Genomic DNA, 19,316 nt, shown 5'->3' on the forward strand with positions numbered 1-19,316 from the left:
AGTGACCAGTGTGAGGAAGCATTCCAAGCCTTAAAGACGCGATTGACAACCGCGCCAGTATTAACCTTACGAGATGAGAGTGGTGCATACGATGTGTATAGTGATGCCTCTAAGAATGGTTTAGGGTGTGTATTGATGCAGAACGGGAAGGTTATTGCGTATGCGTCAAGGCAATTGAAGCCATATGAATCCAATTACCCTACCCATGATTTAGAGCTAGCGGCTATAGTATTTGCATTGAAAATATGGAGACATTACCTGTATGGTGTGAATTGTAGGATATTTACGGATCACAAAAGTTTAAAATACATCTTCACACAGAAGGATTTGAATATGCACCAACGAAGGTGATTGGAGCTGATTAAGGACTATGATTTGGATATCCAGTACCATGAAGGAAAAGCCAGTGTAGTTGCGGATGCCTTGAGTAGGAAATCAAGTCATAGTGTTAATGCGTTAGTAGTTGCTAACGAGCTGTGTAAGGACATGCAGCGTTTGAACCTTGAAATAGTGAGTGGTGAAAGCCTTGAGGGAATGATGAATGCCTTAACCATCCAGCCGTCAATATTTGATGAGATTAGGGAGAATCAAGCTGGTGATGTGAAGTTAGAGCGAATCAAGGAAAAGTTTCGCAAGGGAAGGAGTTAGAATTCTGAATCCATGATGATGGAAGTTTGAGGTACAAAGGCAGGTGGTGCGTGCGTCAAACGTGTGGAGAACTGAAAGAGAGATTGATGAAAGAAGGGCATAATACGCCATATTCTGTGCACCCAGGTGGTGACAAGTTGTATAAGGACTTGAAAAAGGTCTATTGGTGGCCAAGGATGAAGAACAAAGTGGCTGAATTTGTGGCTAGATGTCTGACTTGTCACAAGGTTAAAATTGAGCATAGGAGACCTCAAGGGAAGTTCCAACCTTTAGAAATTCCAAGCTGGAAATGGGACTGTATTTCTATGGACTTCGTCACTTGTTTACCTAAGTCAAAGACTGGGAATGATACAATTTGGGTTGTGGTAGATAGGTTGACTAAGTCAACAGTGTTTATACCAATGAAGGAAACCTGGAAAATGGAACAACTTGCTAAAGCCTACATTAAGAATGTTGTGAGGTTACATGGAGTTCCTAAGGATATCGTATCAGATAGGGATTCAAGGTTTCTTTCGAATTTCTGGAAAAGTGTGCATAAGAGCTTTGGTACGACATTGAAAATGAGTACAGCCTTCCACCCAGCCACGGATGGACAAACTGAAAGGACTATCCAAACCCTGGAGGACATGCTTCGGGCATGCGTTATTGATTTCCAAGGAAGTTGGGAAGATAGCCTAGATTTGATTGAGTTTTCCTATAACAATAGCTATCATGCTAGCATTCGAATGGCACCATTTGAGGCTCTGTATGGACGAAAGTGTAGAAGTCCACTTTGTTGGAACGATATTAGTGAAACCGTTGTGTTGGGACCTCAAATGATAGAGGACACCATGAACCAAATCCAAACCATCCAATCAAAGATTTAAGCGGCGCAGGATCACCAAAAGAGTTATGCAGACTTGAAACGTAGGGATGAAGAGTTCAACATAGGTGATAAAGTGTTGCTCAAAGTGTCAACAATGAAAGGTGTCATGAGATTTGGAAAGAAAGGGAAGTTAAGCCCTAAGTACATAGGCCCATATGAGATCTTAGAAAGAATTGGAAAGGTAGCTTATAGACTAGCCTTGCCTATGGACTTGCATAGAGTGCATAATGTGTTCCACATATCTCAATTAAGGAAATATATCCCGGACAAATCGCATGTGTTGCAACCAGAGACCATAGAATTAGACCAAAGTCTAACCTTTGAGGAAACTCCTGTCAATATCCTTGATAGCAAAGTGCGTAGTACGCGTACTAAAGATGTGAAAATTGTCAAAGTGTTGTGGTCTAATCAAGAATCTGAGGAAGCCACTTGGGAAGTAGAGGACGAAATGAGAAAGAAATATCCCGAGCTTTTTCCCGAGGTTAGTTGAGTTACGGGGTCGTAACTCGTGTCTTTTAAGGGGGGTAGAGTGCGGTAGAATTTCGCGCTTTTTACCTTGTTTTCCCCTATTTTATGCTCAATTTAGTGCTTTCTATTGAATTTGCACTTATTATTGTCCTGTTTAATCATGTGAAGAGCACATCAACTTAAAATTTTTGTAAATGAACGTATTGAAAGTCTCAGAAAGTCTCATGTTTTGAGTTGAATTTTGATTTCCGAACCCAAGTTTCGGGACGAAACTTCTTTTAAGGAGGGTAGACTGTAATACCTCGTATTTTTATAATATTTATAAGTATATTTTATTATATTTATAAAACATTTTACGATTTATTAGCATTTAAATAATATTTAAATGTATTTTAATTAATTAGAATATTTATTATTTTAATTAATTACGAAACGAATTTAATTCTTGAGTCGGGAAATTAAATGAGTTGCAAATGATTTTTAAAGCTTCGGGTTTTAAATAAAAAGTCCAATTCGTTTCATTAATCGAGCCCAATCCAAAGAGTTTAATTTAAATCCTAAGCTAGCCCAATTCATTTAATTCCTAAGCCCAACTAAAATATTCTAATCCTAGCCCATCAAGGGATTAGGGAGCCTATAAATAGGACTCCCCCATCATTAAATGAACCCCTAAAATCTCATAAACCCTCTCCTTGATTTCTTGCACCTCACTCCTTTCCCTCTTTGCCGGCTCACACACGACCGCCCAGCACTCGAGTGCTCGTGCCGTGTGCTCGCCCGTCGCCTTCCCTCGTGCCCTCGCGCCCTCGCGCGCTGTGTGCCTACTCGCGCCCTCGCGCGCTGTGTTCCTGCTCCGTCCCTCGGGCCCTCGCGTGTGTGCCTGCTCTGTGTCGCGCGCCCTCGCGTGTTGTGCCTGCTCTGTCCCACGCGCTCAGCGCTGTGCCTGCCCCTCGTCCCGCGCGCACAGCACTGTTGTGCCTCGCCTCTTGCCGCGCGCGTTGCCCCTGTCGTCGCCCCTTGCCGCGCGCGCACACACACGAGTGTGTGTGTGTGTTCGTGTTTGTTCGTTATTCAATTCTTTCGCCCAATCACAATTAATTCGTGATTGTTCCGTGCTATAGGCCGGATTGGTATAATTCTCTTCTTCCTTACCTATTCTATTTAAATTCCGTATTTTAAATTATTATATTAATATTGTTTTGAGTAATTAAAATGATGGGAACCGGTTATGAATATCGTGGTTTGAGGATTCGTGTGTTGTGATTCATTAGGCTTGTTTTAATTATTAAAGCATTTATTTTTATGATAATAAACTAGTGTTATTGGGATTTTCAAGTTAGGGTTTTAACCTAAACCTAATGAGTCAATTGATTAGTATAATTAGGTGATGATTTTAATTATGATAATCAATTATATTTTCAGATTTGAATAGAGGTTTAAAGTGTTGATTTTTATTGATTTTAAAGGCGGAAAAAGAATGTTTTTGTACTAGGGTTTGATTTTGCAAATTGAGACGATTGCATTATTGGAAAACGATTGAATTATAAAGTTTAAAGGAGGTTTTAAATTTTATAAAGTTGCTGGAAATTTAATGAACATGGAAATAATTTAAGTTGCATTATTTTGATGATAGGAGGTGATTTCTAGTTGAGTGCTCGTTATTGCAAAGTGGCCCCTACGCTTAGGTATTCAAGGTACGTACAAATCTAGGGCGACCACACCTTTTTGTCAATGACATTACATGATTGTTGATGATGTGAATTACATTATGTGGAATCATGTTTATTTTGGTGAACGAGCATGTGATTTGTGATGTTGGATTTATTGAATTAATTGTTGAACAAGCATGTTGAAATTATTATGAATATGGATTTCATTGTCAATCATGTTGTTCAATATTTATGCATGTATGGTTTATTTCACATGCAAGGGATGGATTATTTATTTGTATGCTATTGTACGGGATGTCTAGCATACTTTGAGCCAATTATTCGTACCTCGTTGTACTATTTATTTTACCACATGTGAAGGGTTAGCTAACGTAAGCCACCGCACATGTAGGGTTCAGTTGGGAATATTATGTATGAAATGAATTAGGATTTGTCGTGCAAGGGCACAACCCTCATGTTAATGTGCATGATGTGGAGTCTCACTTTGGTGAGGAGGAACATGGTAGTAATTTCACAAGTGTCTTGCCTTGTTGATCACAAGTCCTAAAGCATGTAAAATAAGATTGTTTTGGTGGTTGTTTATTAATTGTATGTGTGCATGTTGGTGAGTCTTGAGTTCGCCTTTAATAAAATATTAATAAACGTAAAGTGCAACCGGAACAAGCTTCAAAACTCTTGGAACGTATATACCTTGAGTATGAACAATGGGGGGAGTCTTGCCGGAAAGCTCGTACTCCTACTAATGATACAAGATGTTGTTTCATTTATATTATGCGCAGGAATTCCGTCGGTATGGCCTGACACTCGGTATGGCCCAATTTTATTATTTATTATTTGGTGTATGGTTGGCTCCCATCACCTTTCCTTTATGGAACTTTCTTTTGGCCCGTTCGAAGCTTATTCTAATTAAATTGTGAGTCAAGAGTCGAGTCAAGAGTCGAGTCTTGTATTCACGAGTGATGGTTTATTATTATATGGCTTTTGCATGTTGATTAGTACTTAGTGAGTGAAGCATGTTTTAGCTTTTGCTGACTACGTGCTTTGTGTGTTTGGTCATGGCCTTTGCCTTAATGACCCTATGATGATCTATCATTTGCACTTGCATTGATGGGGAGTAGAATAAAATAGCAGGTTGGTACATCGGAATCATGTGGCTTGGGATGATCGAGAGAGTTGCATGTTTTCGTATTTTGAACTATTTAACTTTACTTTAATTATGTTTGAAACGTTTGAATTATTTATACTTTGGGATTTGGGCCATTATGGTTCCAAATTGTAGGAGGCCTCAATTTTACATTAATTATGTTTTTAAAAGTTAGTTGACATTTATTTCCGCTGCGTAATTCTGGTACTAGCCTTAACCATTATCACGGTGGCGGTAATACTTTAGTAATTCCTTTATTTTAAGTTGGAAAATGGTTTTATAAAAGCAAGGAATTATTAGGGTGTTACAGTTAGTTATTTATCAGAAATAGGAAAATACTTAGGAACCAAAACCCTAGAATGTTAGTTATAATGATAGGAAAATTCCGTTTAGTACCAATTTATAAAAATTTACTACCATTTATAAAAATTTCCTAACATTTTTACAAATATACTACCATTTTTATAACTTTACTACCATTTCAATCAACTTAATACCAATTAAGTACCAATTTTGTACCATTTTATAACTCTAATGGCACTTTTATTTATCCGGTCTTATTAAATATAATTAAAAAAACAGAGTTTACCTCCAAACAAATACTCCCTATGTCCCTTAATACCGTTTTGACTTTTTGCACTATTCACATAATTCAATTTGACCCTATTTTATTTCTAGTATATGAAAACAAATGTTAGTATATAATATATTGTTGGCTTCGTCTTAATACATATTTTCAAAATATCAATATTTTTATAAGTTTTTATGATATGTAGTTAAAGATATTGGTGGTCAAAGTTGTGAATTGGCAAGCTTGTCCGATCAAAACGGTGTGAGTATTAAGGGACGGAGGAAGTATGTCCCTACAAATGAGACACATAACCGTATATCAAACCATCCACCAAACAACATCCTAACCATCTGTTTTGAATCTAGCCATTCCAAACAAGAGAGATTTCCACTCACGAACGAAACCCTAAGCCCCCTTTCTAACCAAGTCTCCTCGTTCTCTCTCCTACGAACAACCCTAGATTCAGACGACGATGGTCTCACCACTCTGGCCGGAATCACAGTCAAGCAGCCCGTCTATGCAACCTGACTCAACCCTATCACCAAGGATCTCTCCGCCATCACCACCTTACTCGGCCTTCTTGCAGCCTCCCTGGCAAACACCAAGCAACACCCAATCACCTTCTTGGACGCCACCTTCACCACCACACCCGATGTTGATGGAGTATATGTCAATCCTGGAAACGGAAATTCCAGCTGCCGGAATTTCAGAGATGAACTTCAATAAGGTCGATTACCTGCTAGATACAACAGACATCAACAACCTGCAAATTGCGAGTTCACAGACGTTGAGGGAGATGATTATGAATCTGGACAAGGCCCCGGTTCAGTGGTTGGATTTGAAGATGTTAACCCCCGGTGGAGACCTTCTTCCGGCCCATCTTTCCAATTTCTCTGATTTGGAATTCCTACCGCCGGCAACAAGGAGATATTGTGCGTGGAGGATGGACAAGCTTGCTCTCACCAACTCGTCGGATATAATCCCGCTGGAACTCGAGTATCTCATGGACCCTCCCCCTCAGATTCCAAAATCAGGGAAATCATCTACCTACATAAGATCCCTGTCATGCTCGAAGCTAGGGGTTGGACAAATCAGTGAAATTAATTCAGTCTTACGGTAATCAAGTTAAGGTACCAATCTGGGTGAAATGGGACCATGGAGAAGTGCTAAGAGAGGCCAACACAACAAAGCTGTACGTGGGGCCGATTCAATCTGTGATTCAAGAAGGGGAAGAGCCAAACATTCCTCTCCCTTCCACCAATCCTGATATTTTTATCCTCTACTGGAATGCTAGAGGTATAGTGAGGTTGTCTTTCTCCCGTAACATCTGTCAGTTAATTGAACAACACCATCCTAACATGATAGTCATTTCCGAAACCAGAGTCAGTAAACATAATACTGCTGAAATTGTTAGTCAACTTTCGTATGATGAGTGGGTTATAATTGAGCCGATAGGCCTGTCGGGAGGCATAATCGTGTTGTGGCGCTCAAATGATGTGTATTTTGAGCCAACAAGAGCTGATAGGCAAGGGATTCATGGGATTGTTCAAGTATAATATTCAACCAAGTCTTTGATCTCAACCACTGTTTATGATTATTTGTGGAATTGGAATGAAATTTGTAACAAAATTGTGCACAAGTTGTGTGTGTTGGATTCCAAAAGTATTCTATTTGATTGGTCTCCCACCATCATCTGATATTTAGTTGAGGTATTATGTTTTCAAAAGAGGATCATTATAGTTGAAGCATGGCTTAGTTTGTGTAGCAAACTCTTTCATGAAAACAATGATTAGAACATCAAAACATTTAAACCTATTCCCGCCTATATCATGTGGCATTAGATTGTATCATAATTTCTAACAAATAAGCCTAATTCTAATTTTATTATGCAGCACAAGGCGCTCATAGGATGGATTGATAAGCAGGCAAGTAGGAGCACTAACCGTGCAGCTGATATGTTGGCAAAAGAGTGTTATAGAAGTGTAATAAATGAACGGACTCTATGTTGACTATTTTCCATAATCCACCAGGATTAGTATCGGTTGTAATTGTGGAGGATTAGACCTGCGTAACCCACTTTGTATGCACTATTAATTAAATTATGTTTTCCATTTGTATCAAATCTGCATTAATCTTCCTGACATGGTAGAATCGATATTATCTTAAAGAAAATATACACGATTAACCGGGCTACGGTCTTGTAATGTCTAATAATATTGTAGAGTATTCGTTTGGCAATTTAATACGTCAAGTATTTATCTGTGGAGACGTTTAACCGTGCTACAATATCTGGTTTGTGCCATTTTTAAAATTTGAACTACCATTTCATTAAAAATAAAAACCATTTCAATAAAACTAAAGACCATTTAATTTAGTAGTGTACCATTTAAATTAGTAGTATACCATTTACTGCAATTGATTTAATAAACTTAAGAATTGGGTACCATTTGAATAAAACTTAGGCTTGTCGCGTACCATTTGTCTTACTGATTTCAAAATCTTTTTGTTTTTGGACTTTTCTTAAAGAGAGAATATTTTAGTTTTTGGACTTATCTTAGAAATCAGATTAGTGGGATTGTAGTTGGATTGGGTTGGGTCGAATCGGGTCAGATAGGACTAGTGTTTTAAGGAGATAATTTTGTATCAGGTAACATTTAACTACCATTATAATATAGTAAAGTACTATTTTTATGAACTTACGGACCACTAAACTACCATTATACTATAATCAAGTATAACGGTAACAAAAGAAACAATTGGAGGGGTCATAAGTGTGAATTAATTGTGTAAAAATGTAAATTGCATGGTGCACAAGTGTCGCGTTATTATGGCTTCTTAAATCCTTTAAATATCGTCCTTTACATATCCTTTACATCTTCACACAAGTAGAAAACTTAGTTCTACCACATATATACGTAACTAAAATGGAAGAAGATGGTTATTATTTTAGTGTCACCTGAATCAAAACATGATCTCTATGGTAAGATATTATTTCAATCAGCATATATGTTTATTCAATCACCTTCTATATTTAACATTGACTAACTATTTTGAACATGCAGCCGGTATCGAGATATCCAATGTATACACTAGGATCTTAATATATATCCACCATAGCGATACGACGGGTGAATTCATACAAAGTGTGGGAAATACAAATAGTCTCGGACCCCCCCCCCCCCCCCCCAATATCCCCTAACCATGACTTCTCCTACGTACCAGACGGTAGTATGACGTTCCGGGATGGATGGAGCAACTTCATTCGTCTAAATAATTACATGGTAGGGGACAAGTTGGAATTTTTATATGTAGGCAGCACAACATTCAGGATATATTCGACAAGGGATGGACAGGGCCTTGATAATGGTATCATAGGGGGAGATCCACCAACCACTCCTACAAGGGGTCCTAGACCACGATGGTTAACCAACGAGGAATACTCCTTCAATGTGCAATGTTCCTTGAAGTATTCAAGACGTCCCAATTTTGCGATAAAATTAGGCACAACTCATTTTCGGTCCGGCACGCTGGTATGTTATTGTTCAGTCCAAATTTCCCTTTGGAAGGAGACGTTTCACCTTGACCGGACTATGGTATTATTAAAACTGTTTGGGTTTTGGGTTTAAGGTTTTTATAATAGTGATGGAAAATGTTTAGATTTTATGTACCATTCATCATTTCACAATAATATGTACCATTTTATTAGAAATGCTCTACCATTTCTCTTAAATAACATACCATACCATACTCAAAACTTATTCTTCCTTTTAATAAATTAATTAAACAAGATAAGGACATGTGACAATTTAGATCAGATTCAGAAACACAAATATGACAAATCAGAACTGCCATAACTGACAATCAAATATGCTTAAATTTTTTCCAATTCCGATTATTAAATATAATGAATTAACTCTAATTTAAGTCAAATAGTCAAACGGTCAAACAAGGCCCAATAACTGTCCTACGACCCAAATGAAAAACAAAACCCTAATTTCTGTACAACCTCACCTCCATTCCAAATTTGCTTTGAAACCCTCATTCTATCTTTCTCTCTCCTCAACTATCTTTCTCTCTCCTCAACTTATATTTATTCTAGCGTTCCCGTTTCTAACAAGATCCACTTTAGAGTAGTCAATTGGGCAACCACGACATGGGAGGTATGAAATTAAATGATTTTATTTAATTTAAATGTTCAATTCCTTATTGAAATCTCGAAATTCATTATTTATAATATTTGTTATTATTTAATTCGTTGATAATTGTTATTTTGTACTCCGTAATTAGTAATTAGTTCCATGATATATGTCCAATTTTTGATTTTTTCGCTAGTTTATTTTAGGATTACATATTGGCAAATTCATCTAAGGTAAAATCTGGATCTGTTCCGAGAAAAATTAGCATATAGTTGGGAAAATATGGGCTAAACATTGGGAAAATTTGAGTAAAGTTGGGAACTTTTGAAAAAGACAGGAATTTTTTGCAATTTCTGGGGGAAATGTTGGAAGATGGATTTTTTTTTTCTTCAAAGTCATTAATAAAGTATGAAAATCAAGTAATTCATGGATTTTCGGAAAAAGTGTGTTAAAGTTCGAATTTTTATGAGGAAGTTTGGAACATCCAGAACTTATATATTCTGGGAAATTCTACTTTAGAATGTCGAGAAATGCTGACTTTTATTTTGCAAATTCACTAAATTGAGAGTGTTAATGAGAATATTCTTGGAATTTCGGAACTAGTTGACATTATGTTGGTCACCTTTTAACATTTGTTAATTATGTTTAATTAGTTAAAATTGTAGGATCCTCTTCACCACCCGTTGTGCTACCAATTGCGAAGCACTGTAACCATGGCTTCGTTATGTCCACCATCATAGCGTGGACAAATGATAATCCAGGGAGGAGGTTCGTGGCTTGTCCTGACTACGACCCTGAAACAAATAGAAGGGGTTGTATTTACTTTCGTTGGGTCGATGTGGAAGATCCGACATCTTGGCAGACACAAGTGATTCTGAATTTGGTTGCTGATAAAGAAAAACTCCAAAGAGACCTGGCTTCGTACAAAGGGAACATTGTTGAAGCAAATACCACTGCCCGGAAGGTCCAGACCTAGTACATCATGCTTAAGATGCAAAGATCGGGAGGAGGGTTAGGCTGTTGGATATTCGTGCCCTTCATCTGCACTATAGTAACTTTAGCAATAACTTTGTGTTTGGGTAAGGTTTAGCAATAATGCTGGGTTAAATTATACTTTCATGTATTAACTCTAAGTAATTATCGGTGTTTTTATGTAACGGTACCTTTTAAACATGAAATGGTAATTTTAAACTATAAATGGTACTTCTAATTTATAAATGGTACGTTTATACTTCCTCCGTCTTTTAATACTCGCAACGTTTGTTAGTTTCACGCATGCCCATGCACAACTTTGATCATTTATATCTTAAATTCTCTTTATGCAAAAATTATAAAAAGTTGATATTTTGAAAATACACATTGAGACGAATCTAACAAGACCCCACATGACTATCTTTTATGTTGTGGGATCTTTTACGGTGCTGACGTGGCACGCGTTCCTCGGAGGTACCAAGTATGACCTGGCACGAACTTCTGGCAACCTGCAAAACAAGAATATTCCCGTAGGAATATTTCCTCCGATGCTTAAGTAAGTATAAGCTAGAGAGATAAGTAATTTGTAGAGAGAAGGCAGAGCAAAGATAAGTTTTTTGTTGGTGGGAATGAATTGATTGCCCTCTTACCTTGGGATCTGAGCTATTTATAGTGCTAGGGTTTCTTGGGGACTGTGCCCTCAACCCTAGCTGTGGGGTGCGTGCCCCTTGGGGATTTAGGACACGTGGCATTCGGCCCGCAATGATGAACCTTCTCCATTTGGACCTGCCTTCTCAGAGAGAATGGGCCTTCCAAAATGGGGCTCTGCTCTTATTTCGGTTGGGTACTAATATTTGGGCCTTCTTTCTAGGTTTGAGCCCAACTGGCCAGTATTGACGTCGGCTGCCTCTTTGGGCTTTGTGGTGGAGATATTCAAGCCCACATCATTTGCCCCTCATGAGGAGTGAAAACAGACGTTAGTTTTCACTGCTCTTGGAGTGTCCAATGAGGTGATGACGCGTGGCAGGGATAATCATTTCTTACCCCTCTATAAATAAGTGGCCAATTTGAGTGATTTCCCCCCTCATTTCCAGTGATCATTTGAGAGCAATAGGAGAAGGCAATTTCCGGCGTCTAACACCCACCGAAATCCACCGTAGCACCGCCACGATCTTCAAAGTCGTGTTCTTGCAGTTCTTCATCAAAGTTCTTTCACAAACTCTCTTTGATTTATCAGGTAAAGGCTTTCTTTGGAAAAATGTGTTTGTTGATTTTGATTCTTCCCAATTCTCTTTTCTTAATCATGCAAGGGTCTCGTCAAACTGAGGGCGTCAACTTGTTCTTTTGACGCCTTCTCTTTTCAAGTTTGCCCCTGTCTTGAGTCAAGTCTCCAGCCTGTGCAGGATTAAATGGCGCGGATAGAGGATGAAGAGCAGTTCGAAGGAGAATCCTCTTCTCCTATAGAGGACGTCCCTGAAAGCACCGATGTCGCGCCGGCGAGCACGTCAGGTGGGGAGGAAGGTCACCTTCATCCCAGTGAAATCTTCCCACTTCAGACGTGGCTGAACTTTCTCACCCTCGAGGGGAAGGCCTATGGGAAGTCTCTGAATTTAGGTTCGGAGTACAAGTTCCGTATGCCGGCTGGCATGGACTGCACCAGCTTTGGACTAGTGGAAGGAGAGTTCGCCGTGTACGGCTCATTTCTGAAGCTGAGTATGAGATTGCCCCCTCACCCCTTTGTGGTGGAGTTGCTGGACGACTTCAATATTGGCCTGAACCAAATGTCCCCAAACTCCTGGGCGGGTGTGTTTGGCTATATTGCCCGTTGCGAGCTTGCAGGCATCACCCCTTCTCTTCCGGCGTTCCTAAGGATCGCCTCCATGTCCCAAGTTTCGAGAGCCGCCGCGGGCTGGCTAATTCTGACGTACAAGGGAGCTTATCGGACGGTGATGGGGAAGGCGTCTAAATGGCATCACTGGAGGAAGAAGTGGGTGGTCATCAAAACCACAAATCTGGAGATGTGCGAGCGGATGAGACGTTGGAACGTCAAGCCCAACTTGGTTGGAAAAGGCGCCTCTTTGCCTCCAATCTCCGCCGATCTCTGGGAACGAATCTCGTCCCTGTTCAAGGCCAAGCCACTCGTCATTAAGGACAAGACGGCCTACATACCCGAGGGGTGGTTGCCTCATCTGGATCAACTGGGCAATCTCGTTTTCCTCTCGGCTGTAGGCTTGTGTCCGTATATGCCGAGAGGTAGTGTGTCTATACTTCCAACCCTTCACTATTTTATCAAAATCGTACTTAATGTCTTTATTTGTTTTTTCAGACGAGGCCACGGATAAGCTGGACGATGCCTCCAAAGGCTAAGTGGATATGCCGTCCTGGTTGGCGAAGGTACTCGACGCCAGCACCTATAAAGCTTGGAAGCGTCAGCAGGCGGCCGAGCAAGCCATCTCTGAGCAAATGGCTCCCCCTCCTGCTGAGGAGAAGGTATTGATCAAATCTTCCTATGTGATTCCCTTTGTTGTTTGCAACTTATATGTTTTCATTTCTTCAGAAGACGTGGAAGGCGGCCACAGACGCGACTCCTACTTCTAAGCGCAGGGCTGGCGGCACAGGGAAACCCGTCTTCAAGTCAGTGGCTTCGAAGGCTTCTAAGGGGTTTGCCGTCCCCAAGGCTGCATCCGCTTCTCCTAGCTTCCAGAAAGCTGGAGGGACAGCTGATCCTCTTGCGGGGATTCCTGAAGTCGTCCGTCGAAACATTCCTCTGAAGACGGCGGAAAGAGCTAGGAATTCTGGGGGTAAGTTTTACTCCAACATCGTAACCACCTGCCGTTCCTCGTCTAGCAGTTCTCTAGTTTCCCCCAGGGATTCTAAGGCCGTTGTTTTTCCCATAGAAATTCCCGATCCTCAGAAAGACATTGATGCTGAATTGGATCAGATCCCTTCTTCAGGCGGGTTCAATTCTCTTGACCGCAGGAAGATAATGACGTTGATGCGCAATGCCATTCCTCCCCAATATGCTGAGACTCTTCCCGAGGAGGCCGAGAATATGCTTGCTGCCATGCAGTCCTCGATACTGGACGTAAGTTTCATTATGCCTTTATTTTTACACACTCGTTTCTTTTTGTTTGACTTGCTATTTTTGTGCAGATGTTCATTCTGTTGGACTCACTGAAAAAGTGGCGCACTGCTTTAGTGCATGAAGAAGCTCGACACCGTCTTCTGGCCAGTCAGTGTGGCGACCAGCATTTTGCTGCGCTGTAGAAGCTTCGCTTCGACAGGCGGGAGCAGATTGACGTTGTGACTACCGCCCTGGCCTCCCAAAATGCTGAGAACACAGCTCGTCTCCTACAAATTGATCAGAACTTTTCTGAAATGGAGGGCCTTTCCAAGAAAATCAAGGAGAAAGAAGCTGAGTTTTCTCGTCTTCAGACTCAGTTTAAGGAGTTGGAGGTCCAGCTGGAGGCGGCTAGCAAGGAGGTTGCTTCGTCACAGAGCGTTCTCGACCAGTCGGCCATGCTAGGTGAAAAATCAATCCGAAGGGGTATGGAGCTTGCATGGAATGCTGAATTTGCAAGTGAACGTCCCTTTAGTTGGTTTGAGAAGTTCCTCACCTATCAGATTGAGGTGGAGAAGGCTCAAAAGGAAGGACGCACTCCTCCTGAGTTTGTACCCAGCGAGGATGAGGAATGAGCTCCTACGCGTCTTGTATTTTTTTTTTTTTTTGCACATGTTTTCTTGACGCCTTGCTTAGTGGCTTTGTGCGTAATTTTTGTAATTATGACTAACTTTTTGGGAATGACATGGCGCCTTTTGAACGTCTTATTGCTTTTTAGCTTTGGTCATCATCATCATTTTTTCTGTGATTATGTCCGACGCCTCCAACTTGAGACGTCAAATGTCTTCCCTGGTCTTTTTTCCGAGGTCTTTTGCTACTTTATATAGCTATGTGTTAGAAATGTGTAACCCCTGTGTTCTAGGTGATCATCCTAGTGAGGGTGTTAATCTGGGCCACTTCTTAGGCCTTTAAACGACTAGTCTTTATTTCTTGGGAGAACGTTAGTTTGCATTTCTCCAAGGAATTTGGTAACATATTTGTCATAAAGATTTCCCAGCAAGGCCGGCTTGCGGGGGATTTTTCATTTAATGTTTAAAACATGCTACATGGTGCGTCTAGGTTCTAGACGTCTTTACAAAGCATATAATGAAGATAAGTGTCAATCTAGAAAAAGTACTTCTTGAGGTTATCCGCATTCCATGTACGCAAGATCGGACGTCCCTGCATGTCTTGGATCCGGTATGTTCCGTTTCGTACCTCCTCGTAAATCTCATACGGACCTTCCCAAGTAGGGGTGAGTTTCCCTTGTTCATTGGCGCGTCCGACGGCTTCCATTTTCCTAAGTACAAAATCTCCAACTTTAAGTATTCTTCTAGAAACCCTTTTGTTGTACTCCCTCGTCATTTGGAGTTTGTATAGCTGCTGTCGTAGAGCCGCGTTCCCTCTGGTTTCTGGTAAGAAATCCAAGGCCGCCTTCATCATTTCCCAATTGGCATCTTCATTAAACAACATGACGCGCAGGGTTGGTTCACACATTTCAATGGGTAGGACGGCTTCAGCCCCATAAGCTAACAAGAATGGTGTTTCTCCTGTGAAATATTTTGCCGTGGTCCGTATAGACCATAAAACATTGGGTAACTCGTCGGCCCATAAACCCTTTGCCTCATCAAGCTTCTTCTTCATTCCTTCAGAGATGATTTTGTTGAATGCTTCCACTTGTCCGTTAGCTTGGGGGCGTCCTACTGATGCAAAACATGTTGTGATACCATGGTCAGCCAACCAATCTTCCAATTTGGGCGTCTTGAATTGTGGCCCATTGTCGAAGACAATAGACTGAGGCACGCCAAATCTTGTGATTATGTTTTTCCAGATGAATGCTCTCACATCCTTTGCCTTAGTGTTCTTTAAAGCTTCAGCTTCTACCCATTTAGTGAAGTTGTCGACGGCTACTATTACATAACGCAGTCCTCCTGGTCGTCGTATAGGGGCCTAATAAGTCCATCCCCCACTTGGCAAATGGTATAGGGCTGGTGATTGGCGTCAGTTTTTGTGCTGGTCGCCGAATTAGGTGAGCAAATCGTTGGCATTTATCGCACCGCTTAACCAAATTGAGGGCGTCTTCTTTGAGAGTGGGCCAATAGTATCCGGTTCTTAAAGCTTTTTCGGCCAGGGCCCTCCCTCCTATGTGAGAGCTGCATAATCCCTTATGAAGATCTTCCAATATCTCTTGCCCCTTCTCGGGGGTTACGCAGCGAAGAAGAGGCCGTGAGAAGGCTTTTTGTATAGAGTTCCATTCCATATCTCAAACCAGGTGCATTTCTTTTGTAATCTTTCTGCCTGCTTGGGGTCATCAGGGAGTACTCCATTCATTTTGAAGTTGAAAATATCATCCATCCAGGTGGCTGTTCGGTCTAAGATGTCTGTTCTCGAGGCGTCAATGCTTTTGGACTGTTTTACCTCCCAGAATACATGACGTGGCGTGTCGCAGGATGCTGAGCTTGCCAGTTTGGATAAAGCGTCTGCCTTGTTATTTTCAGACCGGGGTATGTGTTGTACTTCAAAGTTAGACAGCTGTTGAACTTCTTGACTTTCCAGATATTTTATCATGGCCTCATATTCTCCTTTGACCTGACTGACGATTAACTGCGAGTCAGACAAAACCAGGACGTCTGTTGCCCCTGCGGCTCTGCTCATCTGAATTCCACATATCTGGGCTTCGTATTCAGCTTCGTTGTTTGACGCGTGAAAGTTAAACCGCATTGCATATTCATAGATATCCCCTTCTGGTGATTCGCAGATAATGCCGGCTCCTGACCCGTTCTGAGTGGCAGAGCCGTCCACATGTACTATCCACTGGGTTTTCTCATTCTTCAAATAGGGTGGCTTGGTCAATTCCGCGATGAAGTCAGCAAATGCCTGTCCCTTTATTGCCTTCCGCGGTTCATACGAGATATCAAACGCGTTAAGCTCAATTTCCCAGTTGAGCATTCTTCCGGACGCCTTAAGGTTGGTGAAAGGCCGCTTTAGCGGTTGATCCGTGTATACTACCAGTCGATGAGCCAGGAAATATGGACGAAGCTTCTTACTAGCCAAGAACAGAGCAAAGCCAAACTTTTCGACCGTTGGATATTTGAGTTCAGCATTCTACAGCATGTGACTGACAAAGTAGACAGGTAGTTGCGTTCCATCCCTCTCTATAAGCAAGACGGCACTTAGTGCGTATTCTGAGATGGCAAGGTACAGATACAAAACTTCCCCTAAGAGAGGGCTGACTAGTCGTGGCAAAGTATGCAGATGTTCTTTTAGGCGAAGGAAGGCAGCCTCAGCTTGCGACGTCCACTCAAACTGGGTGCCCTTTTTGATGGTACTGAAAAAGTAGTGACACTTGTCTCCAGCTCTAGATAAAAATCGTCCCAAGGCGGAAAGACACCCAGTGAGGCGTTGCACATCTTTGACCGTCCTTGGCGACGTCATATTGATGACCGTCTGCACTTTGTCCGGATTTGCTTCAATGCCCCTTTCGTAAATCAAGAAGCCAAGGAACTTGCCAGAAGATACCCCAAATATGCACTTCTTGGGATTGAGTCTCATCTGGTATGTCCTGAGGGTCTCAAAGGTTTCTCTCAAATCGTCGAGGTGATCCATCTTCTGCTTGCTTTTTACAATCATGTCGTCAATATAGGCTTCTATACTCCTCCCCAGCTGCTTTGCGAAAACTGTGTTCACCAACCGTTGGAAGGTGGCGGGGGCATTTTTTAAACCGAACGGCATTACTTTGTAGCAGTATAATTCTTGTTCCGTGACGAATGACGTCTTCTCCTGATCTTCGGGCCATAATGGGATCTGGTGAAATCCGGAGTAGGCGTCCATGAAGCTCATCATGGCATGCCCGGCTGTTGAGTCGACGAGTCGGTCTATTTTTTGCAGTGGGAAACTGTCTTTAGGGCAAGCTTTATTGAGATCGGTGTAATCAACACACATCCTCCACGTCCCATTGGGCTTGGGTACCAGGACTACGTTAGCTACCCAGTCTGGATACTGACACGGACGTATGAAGCCTGCATCCATTAGTTTCTTAACCTCGGCAGCGGCGGCCAAATTTCTTGCTTCTCCATGATTCCTCTTCTTTTTTCGTACTGGCTTTACAGCGCTGTCCACATTCAACTTATGCACGACCACCGCCGAGTCTATGCCTGGCATCTCCTCTACCGTGAAGGCAAATATCTCCTTGTATTCTCGGAGTAGTTGCACTAATGCTGCTGACATGGGGTCGTCAGGGTGGACCCCAATGGGGACCGTTCGAGATGGGTCTGCTAAGTCCAGAATTATAGCATAGTGTCCTCCCACTGGCTCAGGTCGTCTTTCTGCATTGTGCTCCGTTGGTATCTCCCGGGTTTTACGACGGCTTGCCAGAGGTTTCGCCTGCTTTTCCCTTCGGAGAGGCTCCCCAGGCTGTCGGCTCCAATGTCGATAAGTAACAATCCCTGGCCAACTGTTGATTTCCATAGAGAGACCCAACGCGTCCATTACTTCCGACAAATTTGACCAACAGTAAATGAGGAACGATCACAGCTTTTAGGTTGTTGAGTGTTGGACGGCCAAGTATGATGTTGAATGTGGTGAGGTTTGCTACAATTATAAACCTGATGGCAACTTCTTTGGTCACTGGGGGAACTCCAACAGAGGCCGGAAGCAAAATGGAGCCGATTGGGCGAATGATGCTCCCTCCGAATCCTACCAAGGGCCCGCACACTTTTTCTATGTCTTCAGGATTGTGCCTTAATTTCCGCAGACATTGCAGGCTGATTATGTCGGACGAGCTCCCCGTGTCCACCAGTACTCTCTTCACCTTAAGATTAGCCACCTTGATCTCTATAACCAGAGGGTCATCATCATATGGCGCTGCCGCCCTTCTATAGTCGTCTTTGGAAATTTCTACAGAGGGTAGATTCTTCTGTGCTGGGCAAAGATGAGATGGACCTTTTTGCCGTCCTTCCTTACATGGTTCTCCTGCAGCTGTTCCCCCTGATATTACCATAACTCTTTCGTTTGAATACTTAGAGGTGGGGCTCACTTCTTTGTGTGCGTCCTCTAAATGGACGTACTGGCGGAGGTGTCCTTCAGCCGCACGATCAGTTAATATCTTCCTCAACATCCGACAACTTTGGGTGTCATGCCCTTCGTCGTTGTGGAAAGCACAGAAAGGGGCTTCCGGGCTGGAGGTGGTCAATCGTCGGGGGGACAGTTCTATTCCCAGACTCGGTCCTTCAGCAAGGAGGATCTCGTCAAGAGCCGTGTTGAACATAAAGGGACCTCTAGAGGACGACCTCTTCGCCCCCTTTTTTCTTCGGAGCCACAGCCATTCTTCCTTCGGTTGACGCTCTCATGCTGTCTTCTAGGGGCCTCTAGAGAGTAATGGCCCTCATTTTTCTTCTGTAAAGTTCGTCTTGTCCTTCTTCCTGGACGTTCCTCTTTGACATGCCGACTCGCTCCCTCCGGGGTGCGTCTCTTCATAGGTGAGTCGGGATCTTCTGACAAAAACTCTACCATCCTGCCATTACCGTTCTTAGGATTGACTTCTTGAGAACCATCCAACAAGGGCCGCACAGAAATGACGGCAGCAGGCTGGCTAGCTGCCGCGTCACAATGAGTGTTGGACCCGTCCTTAAACACCCCTTCTCTGGCTGGGAGTTCTGATTTACCCTTCGTTTTTCCGCAGTCAGTTTGAAGTTCAGCCATGACACTGTACCCCCCCACAGACGGCGCCAAATGTTGTGGTAT

The 19,316-nt window shown here is 42.1% G+C and overlaps 2 protein-coding genes across 4 annotated transcripts; one reads left to right on the forward strand and one right to left on the reverse strand.

Annotated features, from left to right (window-relative positions):
* The first annotated feature begins 5,682 nt into the window (after positions 1–5,682).
* Positions 5,683–7,634, forward strand: LOC130466298 (uncharacterized). Of its 3 annotated transcripts, none has more exons than XM_056835149.1 (2): positions 5,683–7,075; positions 7,259–7,634. In XM_056835149.1, exon 1 carries the CDS (start codon positions 5,839–5,841, stop codon positions 6,484–6,486), a length of 648 nt encoding a protein of 215 aa, XP_056691127.1. In that variant the 5' UTR covers positions 5,683–5,838; the 3' UTR covers positions 6,487–7,075; positions 7,259–7,634. The 3 variants fall into 3 exon arrangements, with proteins under 3 accessions (XP_056691127.1, XP_056691130.1, XP_056691128.1); XM_056835152.1 differs by having other exon boundaries at positions 5,683–6,672; XM_056835150.1 differs by having other exon boundaries at positions 5,683–6,662.
* A 10,297-nt stretch (positions 7,635–17,931) lies between these two features.
* LOC130463190 (uncharacterized) lies at positions 17,932–18,690 on the reverse strand. The gene has a single exon (XM_056832247.1). It carries the CDS (start codon positions 18,688–18,690, stop codon positions 17,932–17,934), a length of 759 nt encoding a protein of 252 aa, XP_056688225.1.
* Between the last annotated feature and the right edge of the window lie 626 nt (positions 18,691–19,316).

The sequence above is a fragment of the Spinacia oleracea genome, chromosome 1 (assembly GCF_020520425.1).
Source record: "Spinacia oleracea cultivar Varoflay chromosome 1, BTI_SOV_V1, whole genome shotgun sequence".
NCBI classification, from domain to species: Eukaryota; Viridiplantae; Streptophyta; class Magnoliopsida; order Caryophyllales; family Amaranthaceae; genus Spinacia; species Spinacia oleracea.

Excerpts from the sequence above, each read along its gene's own strand:
- LOC130466298 (XM_056835149.1), top strand. The coding sequence starts at position 5,839 with ATGGTCTCACCACTCTGGCCGGAATCACAGTCAAGCAGCCCGTCTATG.
- LOC130463190 (XM_056832247.1), bottom strand. The coding sequence starts at position 18,690 with ATGTTGAGGAAGATATTAACTGATCGTGCGGCTGAAGGACACCTCCGC.